General features: G+C 39.8%; 1 protein-coding gene across 7 annotated transcripts in view; it reads left to right on the forward strand.

Moving 5' to 3' along the window:
• tiam1a (TIAM Rac1 associated GEF 1a) overlaps nt 1-15,239 on the forward strand; it is an 86,877-nt gene that overhangs the window by 30,671 nt on the left and 40,967 nt on the right. For all 7 annotated transcript variants that reach the window (XM_067433853.1, XM_067433857.1, XM_067433854.1 and 4 more), the window contains 2 exons: nt 12,330-12,422; nt 13,507-14,431. In XM_067433853.1, coding sequence (XP_067289954.1) covers nt 13,517-14,431 — 915 coding nt within the window. In that variant the 5' untranslated portion in view covers nt 12,330-12,422; nt 13,507-13,516. The remainder of the gene's footprint in view (nt 1-12,329; nt 12,423-13,506; nt 14,432-15,239) is intronic.

The raw sequence follows: 15,239 nt of genomic DNA on the forward strand, positions 1-15,239 counted from the left end.
ATGAGAGAATGACGGAATCCAGGCACTCGTGATTACCCCTCCTTCTCAAATGAAGTCTCTTATGGCCTTTAAAGATGGCTTGAGGCCTTGTGAACACACTCATTTCCTCTCTCTCTAGACCTGTCAGGGCTTGTTGGTTGCTCTCATCAGCTGTAGAAGTTTCCGTTGGTCTCAGGTGTGCTGAGGAAGGGCTGTAGCACCGGTGTGGCTTTCGGGCCCTCCTCCACCCCTTCTTTTCCTTTCCATTGGGGCTTCCCGCCAGACGAAAAGAGCCGTGGGCTCCGAGCCAAAGCCTGATCCTACCTCTCATTCACTGTCAGCAGCAGGAATCCCAGAGCTATGAGTGCGTGTGCACGTTCTGGATGTGTGTACTGTCAGCATTAGTGGCCATTTTCTCATAAAACACTTGACTCAAGCTTCCCATGTGTGCACTGAGAGTTTGTTCAGCTTGAGCGTACTGCAGTGCTACGGGCCAGAAATAAGAAAAACGGCGAACTTTACAACTCTTTTCTCTTGGAAATATGACTTTGGTGTCTTGGACAGTCACCAAATGTCTTGGCATGTTGTATTGTGGTGTTGAACCACAGCATGTTGTACTGTGGTGGTCATATGGAAAACGTAGGTTTGAATCTGGCCCACAACATCCCTCTCTCTTTATTCGGACAAACACTTTTTTTGTCACAATTCTCAGATTAATTTAGGGGTTTGTAGTAAAAAAAAAAAAACATTCTATTTGGATCTGGTTTGAAATCTATTTAAAACGTTTTTTTTTTTTTTATATATATACAGTGAATCAATATAACAATACTATTTTTTTTCTTTGATTTAAATGTCTCATTGCAAAATGAACTGGATTTTTTATTGTTGCAATGAAACATTATTATTTTATAATTGTATTATTTTGAATTTTTGACTTTTATTTTGTAAAATAAATGATAGATTGTTTTGTTTTTTAGTATGTTGCAATGAACAAACATTTGAGAAATGTGCTTCAGTCTGAATGATCAGATCTCAAGTAGTTTCTTTTGGTCAATCAGGACATGGTGTGTGTGTGTGTGTGTGTGTATGTGTGTAAAACATCACACATAAGTGTCTACAGCTGTCTAAATCTACTATTTTCACTCCCTCTTTTCCCTTATAATAATTGACTGGCACAGCACATGAATGGATGGATGTATAAAATGCCTTGGGTATTTATGTTGTCCCATATGTCCCATGATCAGATTTGGCTAACAACATGAGTTTTTAAAGTTGTCTATTTTGTTATTTTAGCTTTGTACGCAAGATGAAAAAACACCAGCATCCAGACATACTCGTCCTCATTCATCCTTTTGTCTCTTGCCCTCCCCATTTCCCCCTCTCTCTCTCTCTTTCCCCCAGACTGGCACTCTTTGTTCAAGCGTGTCATTGGAAGTGTGTAAATCGTGAGCCCCTCAGCCAAACATTTCTCCCCTCTGATCAGTAAGAGGACCCATCTGCAGCCCTCCTCCCCCTCCTCTTCTCTTCCTGCATGTCATCACTCCATTTTCCCCAGACAGAGGACACAAATTAGCCCCATTTACACTCCATTTCCCCTAACTTCACTGCCTCTAACCTGATAATGACTGGTGCATCTAGATGAATTAGGATGATGGCGATGAATTGTGTGTGGGTGTGTAACATCAGGATATATACGTGAGTCTGGCCATGGTGATGAATCTGATGAACACACCTGAAAAAATAAAGCAATAAGCTATGAGTGGCCTTGCATTACAGTGATTTCTCCATGGGTAAGAGGTGGTCTTAAGCTTGATGTGAAGTATAGAGGTAAAATCACTGTAACACATGGTCTCAAGGGCTTATTGCTTTGTATGAAATGGCAGCAATTGCAAAATGATTAAAAAACACAGATGTTCCCCGCATAGTTACATTTATTGTAACCATCAACATAGCAACTTGTATTTAAATATGGCAAACGTGGGTCATCCAATCAGAATTAAGTAAAGTCATTATGTTCCCATAATATAAAATAAAGTAGAGTTATAGAATAGAATACAAATAAACTAAAAGAGATAAAAGAGATAAAATGGTAACTTTACTAATGCAAAAGTAGAGATCAGAATTGTGGACGGAATGGAATAGAATAGAATAGAATAGAATAGAATAGAATAGAATAGAATAGAATAGAATAGAATAGAATAGAATAGAATAGAATAGAACATTTGGGGGTACAACAGCTTGTCACTGCGGCAGTTTGTACCTATTTTATTCCTAAAAGATGCGTATTAGTATACCTTAGAGTACAAATACATAACTTAAGTTACTACTATGAACCTTTTTGCTGTAAAAAATGTACAAATATGTCATTTTAAGGGTACCGGCCTAATGACAAGCTGCTGTATCGATGTAGCTGTTGCTATTGTAATGCGTTAAATATTTTTAACGGGTTAAACTGAAAAAATTGAATGCATGCTTTAACATATTGACAGCACTCAATAGAATAGAATATTAATTTAAAATAATAGTAAATAAAAAATGTTTGTCATGAATATCTCAAAGTTTTGCACATTACTTTTTTTTTTTTTTTTTTATACAAAGGAAATGATTTCAGACATTGACAGAAAGTGTTTTTGGTCTCCTGGGAGTCTATGTGCTCCCCACAGCCAGGCACAGTTAGCTTTACTGGCGTAATTATGGAACGGCAGGTTTGGTCTGTCCCTTCGAGAGGTTTATCTGGGTTAAAAGAGTGCAGCAGATGAGATATGCTAAGCTCTGTGTTGGAGTTAGAAAAGCTTTTGAGGAGCATACAGTATGGCCACTGTACTCCATAGAGGGGTTCATTTGAGACATGTTAGGCTCTCCGTAGGACTAGTCCTGATCCAACATCATCCTCAGGTCAGCAGCCTTCTGAGAGAGAGAGATTTGAATGGTCCCCCCAAGGATTTTGAGAAAAAGAACACAAATCTACTATTACTTGATGTCAACCTGTGGTTTACATTATGCATGGCGTGATCGGATTAGAGCGCAACGTCAAGTTGTGTTCGATCCCTGAACCATTTTTTCATGCGCACTTTGATGTCAAACATCAAAAACCATGAAATCTGGGAACTTTTTTACACACCTCTCTGATGTGATAAATTCTAGTGTAAAACCGCCCTTCATTTTTGCTTCTTAATTTATCAAGCAGATCACCATGGGATGTCACCCTGGTGCGTTATCAATCTCTCCTCTTTGTTCTGTCGTCATCACTCTATCATTAACACGTCTGCAAAGGCTTAGATAGCACAGCATTCCAGGTCATGGTGCGTTATTGAACAAAAAAGAGGAAACCGGTCTGGTGGTCCCAGAGGAAGTAGCCACAATCCTCCTCCATTTTGACCGGTGGCAAACAGACTGCTTATAAAGTCACATTATAGATGTATATCAAGTATTTTAAGCACTAGCACTACACAGGATGTTAAGTGTGAAAAATGAGTCACACTTTTAGTTTGGCCATGTTTGTTCATGTGCTCTAATAAAAGAAGCTACAGAATACGAAGATAAACGCCACATTAGAAACCAAGATGGGCTCGGGTTGGTGGGGGGTCAGACTCACCGTTGGTCTGGGTTTAAAGCATCATCGTCTCATTACCGGCTCATTGAGCTCTGCCGAGCACAGACACGGTCAGGAGCCCGGAGACATGAGGGAGGAGTCCTGTCACTTCATTTGGATTAATGGACAGTTAATATCTCCTGCCCTTTGAAGATCTTCAGAACCAGTCTTACGGAAATGGTCACCCATGCTGTCATGCCGTGTATATGATAGGACTTGCTTTTGTCTCTCACTGGAAAAACATTGAACTGAGTTTTTGTAGTTTGACATGAGTGATTGGGCTATTGTAGTTTAAATATGAGGTGGATGTTTAAAATGAGAAAAAAAAGCTTTATTTTGGATGGGCTTTGTGACACTGTTGTGGATAGGACAGAGGTGACGGGAAAGAATAAGGGTAGAGGGGGGTTTGGGAAATGACCCATGCTGAACCCGGGCCGCCCATTAGACACACTTTCAGAATTTCATTATTTTTATTGTTTATTCAGTGTATATATTATATTATATTATATTATATTATATAGCCAAACTAAAATAAAATAAAGATGAGAATAGATAAATATAGAGTTGAATATCTCAGCAATTGAGCTTTGTGTGTGATTTTTATTTCATTTTACTAAGGCACACAATTACAGATCAGAATGATGAAAATGACTTATTTTTATATTATTATCGTTGTTCAGTCATTTTTCAATTTTGTAATATTATTCCTCACTAGCTCACTATTTACGATGACTTTTGCCTCAATAAACTCTTAATTACTCCTAATTACTGCAGCCTGATCTCATGAACATGCGTAGCTATAGCATGAATTGTATTTATTGTGCGATATATATGTCAAAAATGAGTTTTTAAGTGCATATGATATTCACTTTATAGCGTGTTATATGAACCCCGCACCACTAAACCTACCCAGTGGGGTGACAATGCGTATCATATGCATTTCAAAACAAATTTTGGCATATAAATTGCACAATAAATACAATTTGTGCTATATATACTGTATACAGTATATATATATATAGCACAAATTGTATCTATTATGCAATTTATATGCCAAAATTAAAAAAAAAAAATTATATATATATATATATATATATATATATATATATATATATATATATATATATATATATATGCATTTCATGAGAACGTGACTAAAGTGGTACAAAAAAAAAATGTATATACAGTAAAACTTTGATCAAATACATGTTAATCAATATTTTGTTCATGTCGATGTAATAGACCCTTGTCAGTATTCCCATTGATGTGAACCTTTCTCTGCACTTCCTTGGAAAGGATGATGTTAATCTTCCCATCCTGGTGTGCATAACGTTTTCATGCAGTGATCCGTCATACGAGTAACAAAAACATGTGAATACTTCAGTACCTGTGGTGATAAGCTTCTTATGAAGCCTCCTCTTTAAACTCTTCTTAACCCCTCTCACTGTCGTCTCTCTCTGGGTCTCTGTCACTCCCTCTTCTTTTTTCCATTATTCCCAAGGGCGTTTCATTACAGCTTTCAAGTCCCTCTCATCTCGGGCTAAGTTGGTCATTCCCTGTCGGGAATCCATGGAAGAATGCGAGAAATGGGGAGAGTCGCCTGTGGGCAGGGTGGGTTTCAGGGAGTTCGGGGCTTAGGGTATTGTTTAAAGGGACATGCACCAATTAGCAGTGAATGTAGATGGACGATTATAGGGATCTTAAATTGGTTTCAAAGGCACAAAGATAAAGGTCAGCACTGTTACAGTGGGAATGGATTTATGGAGCTCCTGTGACACACTCTATGAGATTTTAGTACTGTTTGGAAAATGACCTGCTGTGTTTCAGCACTTTTGTGTGTGTTGTCTAAGCAGAAATACACTTGTTAGGAGAAAACAGAGCAGAGGGGAAGAGAGAGAGAATGTTTTCCCTTCAAACAAGGAGGTTGATGAATAAAAGAGAAAGAATAAAAGAAGAGAGCATATAGATCACACTGAACCAAAGAAAAAGAAAACAGATGTCAGGACAGAGAGCGAGGACTTGAGGGTGGGAGCCATTATTGTTTGATACCTGAGAAGTTTTTTGTGTTTATGTGGGTGTGTGTGTGTGTGTGGGTGCGAGTGTGTGTGTGTGTGTGTGTGTGTGTGTGTGTGTGTGTGTGTGTGTGTGTGTGTGTGTGTGTGTGTGTGTGTGTGTGTGTGTGTGTGTGTGTGTGTGTGTGTGTGTGTGTGTGTGTGTGTGTGTGTGTGTGTGTGTGTGTGGGTTTGGGTGTTGGAAGGAAGTGTGTCTGGGTGGGGACTGTGTTAAAAGTGTAAAATATTTGGTGGCCGTTGATGTCAGGAACAAACTAGTTGTTTTCTACTGCAAGTTGGCCTGAACAGACGTTAAATGTAAACAGGAACCTATTAACCCGTAACTATTTTTTTATTGACTCTACTCATGATTCCATGACAACATTTACACAGAATATGTTTTCTACCTTTCCAGATTTTCTGCAGAATTAAAACAGTTAGTCATCATTTTCTGATAATCTCATACTGTTGTAATAGCTACGACTGGGTGAAACAAAGAAAACATTACTTCACTCTTCTTCAGTGTCACATAATTCTTCAGAAATCATTCTAATATGCTGAAGAAACATTTCTTATTATCATCATGTTGAAAACAGCTGTGCTGCTTATTATTTTTTGTGAGGATTAAAAACACCATTTATTTTTATATAGACATCTTCAGTGTCACAAAAAATGTAAAACCCGAAGTTTTCAAAAAAACAGAATTAAAACCCATATTATATGCATAATATGCAAAATGGGGCGCAGAGTGTTCAGTGCACATTCTTGAGTGCTAACTCAAGCAAACTAACTTTTGATCTGATTCTTTAAAGGAGTTGTTCACTTTAAAATGAATTTACTTGATTTACTCACCATCAAGCCATCCTAAGGTGTATATGAATTTCTTCTTTCTTATGCACACTTTATAACGGCAGTGGCGGGTCCATTGAGTTTGAATTTAAAAAGAGTGCATCCATCCATCATAAACATAATCCACACGACTCCAGGGGTTTAATAAAGGCCTTCTGAAGCGAAACGATGGGGATATTGTAAACATATCCATATTTAAAACTTTATAAAATAAAATATCTAGCTTCTGCAAGACCGTCTTCCGTATTCAACGCACGAAAACTGGCGCGACGTATGACAACGGACGTAGCGTACGCGTTTTGAACTGCGAGAGGCGTTACACTTTCTGCTTAAGTTGAATACGGAAGGAGATCTGGTGGAAGCTGGATATTTTACTTTATAATGTTTTAAATATGGAAACTCGATTGATTTGCTTTGGAAGGCCTTTATTAATCATCGGAGCCGAGTGGAGTATGTTTATGATGGATGGATGCTACAAACTCAATGAACCCATTCACTGCCATTATAAAGCTTGGAAGCATCAGGGTATGTATTAATATAACTATGAATGTGTTCATCAGAAAGAAGATACTGATAGGATGGCTTGAGGGTGAGTAAATGATGGGGTCATTTTTATTTTAAACTGCACAAATCCTTTAAAGCACATCATTCAAAAGAACTGATTTGTAGTAATGAATCAAACTTTCAAAACCAAATATCAGCATATTTTCCTCCTAAGATGTTGTTAAAAAAATATATGGATCATTGCATGATCTTATATGTCCAAATAATGTTACAGCATAAAAAAAATGTTGCAATATTAAGAAAAAAATATGTTTTAATATCATTAATACAAAAGGATATAATATATTGTAAACATTTAATACTATGGCCCATCACTGGTATCTGTGGCGTAGTCAGTCAGCAGAGACAGACCGTGTGGGCAGTGATTATTCTTGTGTCTTTGTCTGCACTCTCAATTATACTAACAGGAGTAGATTGTGCACATGCAAAATTATAGATTCCATCTGAGGGAACAATGGAGCATTTCTAATCCAGTCTCTCCTGTGCTCACTCTCTCTCTCTCTCTCTCTCTGTCTATCTGTCTATCTGTCTGGGTGTGCAGTTAAAAGCCCCGTAGTCTTCCTCAACTCAGTGCAGCAGTGCTGGGCTTTGGGGAGATTTTAAACCTTGCTCTTTGCCCCAGGCCTTAAAGACAAGCAGCAGAAACAAAAAGACTCTGTATTGGACTAATGGGAGCAGGTTTAGGGAACGAGAATAATGCATTTGTGTTTGCTTCCCCCTCACTTACAGCAGTCATCACTCATTGCTTTTCTTTGTCTAGTGAATATCTGTCTTCTCTTCCATCATAAATGACTAATATGAACCTCCCAGTGCTCTTTTATATTTATATTATAATATCTGACTGAATTACATTTGCAGACTTATCAGTCTATTTGCGGGTGCAATTTTGCAGTATTTCTTCTCAAGCAGGCCTGCCTGTGCTTTATATTGTGATAAATAGAGACATTTCAGATGATTATCTTCAGTAAGGATATGTTTGTGACTCGTTGCTCCACTTTTGAATTAAGTATCGAAGAGCAATATTAATTTCACACCCCCTTATATCTGTTTGTTTTGAGAGAGCTTAAGGAAGTAAAGTGAAGTTTCTGAGCACTAAAGAGTTGTACTATCCATTCTTATCTCTATATTCGTTCTAAAAGATTGCGAGTATTTTCTGCCACCTGTAGGGGTGTATTAATGTGAACTAGCTGGAGGAAGCTAAAGAAAGCATCCTTTTCGACTCGTCTCGACTGCTGGTGATCTGTTCCACAGACGCTCTTTTTGCTCAAACAAAAGAGTATCTGAGAGAGGGAGCGGGATGTTCAGAATAGCCAGTCCGTTTCATTATTCCATTATAATGCACACCCTCCTCACGGCCAAACATTAGCTTTATTCTGCAGCTGGGATGGGGGGAGAAAACATTCATCAGAGATGGGGGGCGGAAGAGAAAGAAAAAAGAGGATGACAGGAAGAAATGTGACATGAAAAGATGAAAGACAAAATGAGATGTTAAAAATATTAACAGGTAGATAGATAGATAGATAGATAGATAGATAGATAGATAGATAGATAGATAGATAGATAGATAGATAGATAGATAGATAGATAGATAGATAGATGGATGGATGGATGGATGGATGGATGGATGGATGGATGGATGGATGGATGGATGGATGGATGGACGGACGGACGGACGGACGGACGGACGGACGGACGGACGGACGGACGGACGGACGGACGGACGGACGGACGATAAACAGACCGACAGACAGACACAGATAGATAGATAGATAGATAGATAGACAGACAGACAGACAGACAGACAGACAGACAGACAGACAGACAGACAGACAGACAGACAGACAGACAGACAGACAGACTAAAAAACTAAGTGGTGTGGAAGCTGAGATAAGCTGTGTCTGTGCATGTGTGTGTGCGTGTGCGTGTGCGTGTGTGCGCTGGATTTGTGTGTGGTTTAATAACGGAGCTCAGGCTAGCACATCCTTCACAGTGAGGGAAGTGAAGTGGAGGAGGTGTCCTCCTAAGTGCCTGTGATTAAACATTCACAGTGAGACTGTACAAGGCCCAGCAGGCTATTCCACCACCACACACCCTTCCTTTACCATCTCCACCTGCTTCTACCCTGCAGGAGACGTCCGGCTCCAAGATGACAAAACACATTCACAAACAACATATATATATATGTTTGCCATACATAGTGCCATAACTCAATATAGCAAACATTTTGCGTTTGTGTTAGCTTGTCGTCGTCATGCTGAGATTTATCACATTATTATTGCTGAATCCCAGTATCATGTAGGTGAGGAGTAGGAGGGAATGAGAGTGTGGGCAGAAGGTCACTCGGTTCATTCGCTGACTCACGTTTGCCGCTCCGCTCATCGGGATCACAGTTTCTCTCATCGATTTTCACTAACCTTTTGGTTATGACTGCAATGACATTTTAACTGTAGATCCCCGCTGAGATATTCCATCTGGAGAATGTTTTCGAAGCAGAAGATTTGATATTTAATGGGATCGGATCAGATGGTGACAGATCTGTGTTTGATTAGCGCACATATGCTTATATACCATCACAGCCACATTAAGAAGGGAGATAGACAGTGGAAAGTCCTTTAAGGCACGTTGGTGGCCTTCTTGGGCAGCTATTTCCAGTCATTTAAGCACAGCTTATTTTCTTGCAAAACTGCAATCTACAAAAAAGTTAGCTAATAGTGCATTCATGTCAGAAAGATTGTATTTATGAGTTGAACACACATGAACGTCCTAATTACAAGTCGGAAAGCTTTCTTTGAGCCCAGAGTTTCTGAGTTGGGCAGAAATATGGCAAACACAATGGATGCATCTATAGTTGATGGTAGCCATGGCCGGCATAACATTTCTCAAGAGCAATTTTTGAAGTGGACACAAATAATACAGGCAAAGTTGTACTTGTAAGAATAAGTGTACAGTGGCCAACAACAAAAAGTGATAGTTGTTTAAATATAAGTTAGGTTCATAGGTCAGATTATAATTATTAGATTATCTTGCGTCCTCCACATAGTATTTTAGGCATCGTCTGGGACAGAGGACGTCTCTCACTTAGATATTCAACTGCAGCAAGCCCACTGATCTGCCATTTAACATCGTATTGAGCAAAACCCAACACAACACAACGGCAGATCTCTACAATATTAGCTTAAAGGTTAATATTAGTTCACGCAAAAATGAAAATTCTGTCATCATTTACTCTCCCTCAAGTAGATTTTGAGCCCCATTGACTACCATAGTAGGGGAAAAAATACCTATAGTAGTCAAAGGGACTCAAAATCTGCTTGTATACAAACATTCTTCCAAATATCTTCCTTTGTGTTCACCAGAAGAAAGAAATTCATGCAGGTTTGGGGAGAGTAAATAATGACAGAATTTTCATTTTTGGGTGAACTAACCCTTTAATATTAGTTCATACATAGGCTTATCGCCATGCTAGTTTAGTGGGTTACTGTCCAACAAGCTACCAAAGAAGCTAGGTAACATTATACTCACTAACATAGCGGATAAAAAAAACATTTTTTATCATAATTTTTTTGTCATGACTAATTTATGTGTGAAAAACACCCTTGAAAAAACAACTTATCCGTGAAAAACAACTTGAAAAACAACCCACGGCAAGAGTATAAAAGTAGCTGATTTCCGCAGAAAAACCACAGACTTGGCAACAATGTGAAGTAGGCAACTGACCAAAGCATTATGAGGCAAGCGAGGGGGGGACTCGAAATGTTTCTAAAATTAAAGCACTTTTTTGTTGTTGCCCCGTTTGCATTGGTTTACTACTTACCACAACCCTTAGATGGGGTAGGTTATCCCACCCCCACCTTGCACTCTAAGCCTATGATGGTAGCCTAAATACATGTTGAATAGTAAAAATATGTTGAAAAGTACAAAATTACTAATTTAACAATAAAACTAGCTAAGTTGTTAGTATTGTACAATTGCAATAGAATATATAACAATTCTATTTAAAGCACCTACATACCTTCGGTGTGTGTTTATGTGACCGCACCTTCTAACAGGTATGCTTAAATGTCTTGGAGGATGAATATAATGTTACTAGCTTGAAGGAGGAAACGTGGACAGAAAGGATGAGCTGAGATATATAGAGAGAGGAGGCAGAGCTACAAAAACAAGTGAAATGCATCGAAAAATGGGGTCAACCCTAGTTTATATAAGTCTACAGCAAGGTTGAATTACTGCAGTGCAGGGTTTTTCTATCACTTCTCTTATTTACATGAACACAACGCCGACTGTCGTCCTGAGGATAGAGAGCATCAGATGGGTCTCTGTCTCTCACTTTATTGCCCTTCAGGTCTTGTTGAACCTTATCGCCGAGGCTGGACATGATCCAGAGAAATACACACTGACCCAAACAAACACATGCACACACACGCTTCTGTTACTCACGCTGTTTGTATCACAAACCCTCTGGCAGCAAGTAACAACACAGGACACAACTTTTTTACAATAAATCTAGATTTGTGTGGTTCTTATGTAAACTCGCCAGCACAATGTTTTGGGTGGCTGCTAAGGTGGTCTGAGGGGTGGCTAGGTGGTTAATTCATTTTTTGCTCCAAGTCAAAAGAGCCCATCCCAAGTCTCAATGAATTTCTGGTTTCTGGTTCTGGCTCGACTACCTCCTTCTATATAATTTTAAATGGATCTATTATGTAAATTTGACACTTTTTCTTTATCCTCTTCCTCTATTTCTGTCTCCTGGTTACTGGAGCAGTGACCGTGTCTTTCTGAAGCTAATCCACAAAATGCAGCGTGTAGTCTGAACCTTCTCATATCGAATCTTCTCATATTTATACCTGCTGCAGTATGGAGATGAGGCTTTCTCTCTGCTCTTCTCTCTGGATTAGTAGAAATTAGGTCAGATTGGCATTGAAGAACATATAACTGGGTTCAGCTTTAAGACTACTGCTGGGTAGCCTTGATCTTCTGCTATAATTACTGTATTGTTGGCTTCTTAAGGAACTGAGACAAATCTCAGAAAATTCTTCCTCTTCTACAGAAGGGAGGGTGTGTGAAGTATTGTTGCGTGTGTGTGTGTGTGTATGTATGTATGTGTGTGTGTGTGTGTGTGTTTTTGTGTGTTTTTGTGACCGCACCTTCGAACAGGTGTGCTGTCATGTGTCTTGAAATCCATCCAAACTCAAAAACATCTGAACGTCTTGTTTATGCTATCCAAACTATCCTTGTGTCTGAACTTAATCTTTCTCCGTTCCATTGTTTAAATGTGTGTTATATTTCTTTTTCAGGGAAAACTGCTGTAGGGCTGATCAGGACCATGAGGTCAATAAATAAGAGCATTGCCGTCTGGAAATGCATCTGATCCACTGTTTCTGCCTCAGGTACTGTTGCTGATCTTATATTTTTTTTATCTTATATATTTATGTGCTAACACAATGTGTAATTTTTAGGCAACTCAAAATCTGTTAAGCTGCCAATTGCAGCAATTATGTTTAACAAAATTGAATGTAAATTGCATAAAAACACATCCATTTAAAAAAAAAACATCCTTTTTATTTACTTTGAGTTGTATAAATTGAATAAAATAATCAAACATTTAAGTTTATAATCAACATTTCTTTCTCCTAGCCCAGCGTCTTCAATTTAGGTTTCCCAAAGCTTGTCACAACGGGATTTGGAGTGGGAACATTATGGGATTGGCTATAATTGCTTGTGCAAACTAGGCATCACAAGCCATTATGAGGCAGCGTAATTAACTCACCTTCTGGGATAGCCTTCATGATGGGTGTGTGTCTATGAGGTCTTAAAAATGCTGCTTCTATAAGTTTTTGAAATATCTCTCATGATTATTCTCCTCCTGCTATTTTTTTTCACTTACCAAAGTGATTCCATAAAAAATCCTTAAATAGCATATAATGGACTAATTTATAGGAAATCTTACTCTGAACCGTTCCAACAATTTCAAGAGGTTATAACTGAGAAACACATAGCGTGAACTCTCTAATGGAGGTCATTGTAAAAATCCCAACACAGGGGGTTGAGAGGTTTCACATCCCACTCCTTCGCTCACTCTCTTGCTTGTGTGCGTCAGAGATATTTCTGGTTTTAGGCTCTGATCACATGCTATTCGGCTCTCACTTTTAGAGATGTTGAGGCTGAATTTCTGTTCTGTAGGTACAACCTTTTTCATTCTGTTGCTTTCTCTTTCTGCACAGTACTTACCGCCTTACATAAGAGTTGGATCTGTGCTGCTTTGGTGACTCTTTTATGGTCTCTAGATCGAATTTTAAGAAGAATGTGGTGTTTGCTAGTCAGTTGTCAGTGGTAGAGCCACACAAACCTGCATATCTATCTTTGAAATGTCACACATCCATATACAGACATCTTGCTAATGTGTGATGGGTCTTCACTTCATTAGTTGGTAGCGACATGTCTTATATATAACCCGTGTTGTGTCTTTCTCAGACATTAAACCATGGGAAATGTGGAGAGCCAAAATGGAGGCCACACCTACTACAGCGAGAGGCAGGGCCACCTCTCACGAAAGCACATGACCCGATCACTTCGCATCTCCAACAAGCAGTCTCGCCGATCACGTCACGCCTCATCCAGCAAGGCTGAACACCGCAACTCTGAGACCAGCACAAAATCTAGCAGCACCCCTTCCATCCCCCAGTCTGTAAGTGAAAATGGCCTGGAACCCTTCAATGAAACAGATGCTTTGGAGGGCTATGGGGGAACCATTTGGGTGGATCGGATGGCCATGAACTTGCGGCCGATGTCCTTCCACGACAACATGGCGGATCCCACCATCACGCCTGGCTCTGAAGACGGAGTTGAGATGGACACGGTGGTGGCAGACGGTTGTGATGATGGACTCTTCGCAGGTGAGGACACATACCTTCAGAGGACCAGAGATGGTCCTCGGGAAGGTGGCAGCTTCAAGAAGAAGCGCTCCAAATCTGCAGACATGTGGAGAGAGGACTCCATGGAGTTCTCCCTGTCAGATCTAAGCCAAGAGCATCTGACAAGCACAGAGGAGATTATAGGGACAAATGAGGATGAGGACAAAGGCTTTGCCAACTGTGGAGGGCGGCGTCGCACCTCCAGCCCGCGGACTCTCGAGTCTCACTCAGGAGAGAGAGCCAACTCTTTAGATGAACTTTGCACACAGAGGCTACCTCATGGCTCCCACCATCTCTATAATGGTCACAATCCCGAGAGGACTGAGGGAGGCGGAATGAATGGCGAAATCTTGGAGGAGGAAGGGAACGGTTATGGAGCATACACTCTTCCTTGTCGTCGTTCACACTGCCTGTCGGAAGGACGGTCCAATCATCAGGCTACCATCTGTTCACGTATGCAGGGACGGCGTGCACAAACAACACATGTAAGTTATCCCTCTGACAAATGGTTTTCACATCCTCCCAAAATAAAGATTGTTATGAATCATGTGCACTTTGCCTACTTTCAAGCCTGCCAAATAACGGTGAACATTTATTTAGAAACTAGTTGCTAAAGTGCGTGACCCAACAGCTGGATAAAGAGCTTATGGAATTCTCTTTTAAAGGCCCCACTGAAGTCAAAATGTAAGTTTTTTAGCTTTTAGTATGCCTATGTTAGCCTTTATGAATAAGCCGTGTTCCAAAACAATGACAAAATTTGCATTTAGGAGATATAAGCATTCAAACCTAAAGGGGGTCGCACACCGGACGCGGAGCTCGGCGGCGCGCCACGTCTTTAAAATTCGAACACATTGTTTTCAATGAGTGTACGCACACCGGTGGCGGCATTCGGCGCCTGTCCGCGGCGACTCAGGAAGTTGTTCTGAATCCTGCCGCGCCACAGAGCGCCATTTCAAGGCTTTATATTAAAAGCATATTATCATTATGGTATACTGATTTCACCCTTTGCTACAAGACACATTTGTTTTACATTCTGAGTTCAACAGCTTGAATAAAGTCTAAACATATTTTGGGGAAATGTATAATAAACGTAGCCTTTTAAAATCCTTTTAAAATGTGCGTGTCCGGTGTGCGATACCTGAGACGCTGCGCGGCGCGCCGCCGAGCTCCGCGTCCGGTGTGCGACCCCCTTTACAGTCTCACTTCCGTTAAAACGAATTAAAGATTTTGATGACATCATCTTCTCATCAAATCTTCTGTCCAATCAAAATGCTCTCTAGAATGTAAAGCCCG

Source organism: Pseudorasbora parva, chromosome 23 (genome assembly GCF_024679245.1).
Source record: "Pseudorasbora parva isolate DD20220531a chromosome 23, ASM2467924v1, whole genome shotgun sequence".
In the NCBI taxonomy this organism is placed as follows: domain Eukaryota; kingdom Metazoa; phylum Chordata; class Actinopteri; order Cypriniformes; family Gobionidae; genus Pseudorasbora; species Pseudorasbora parva.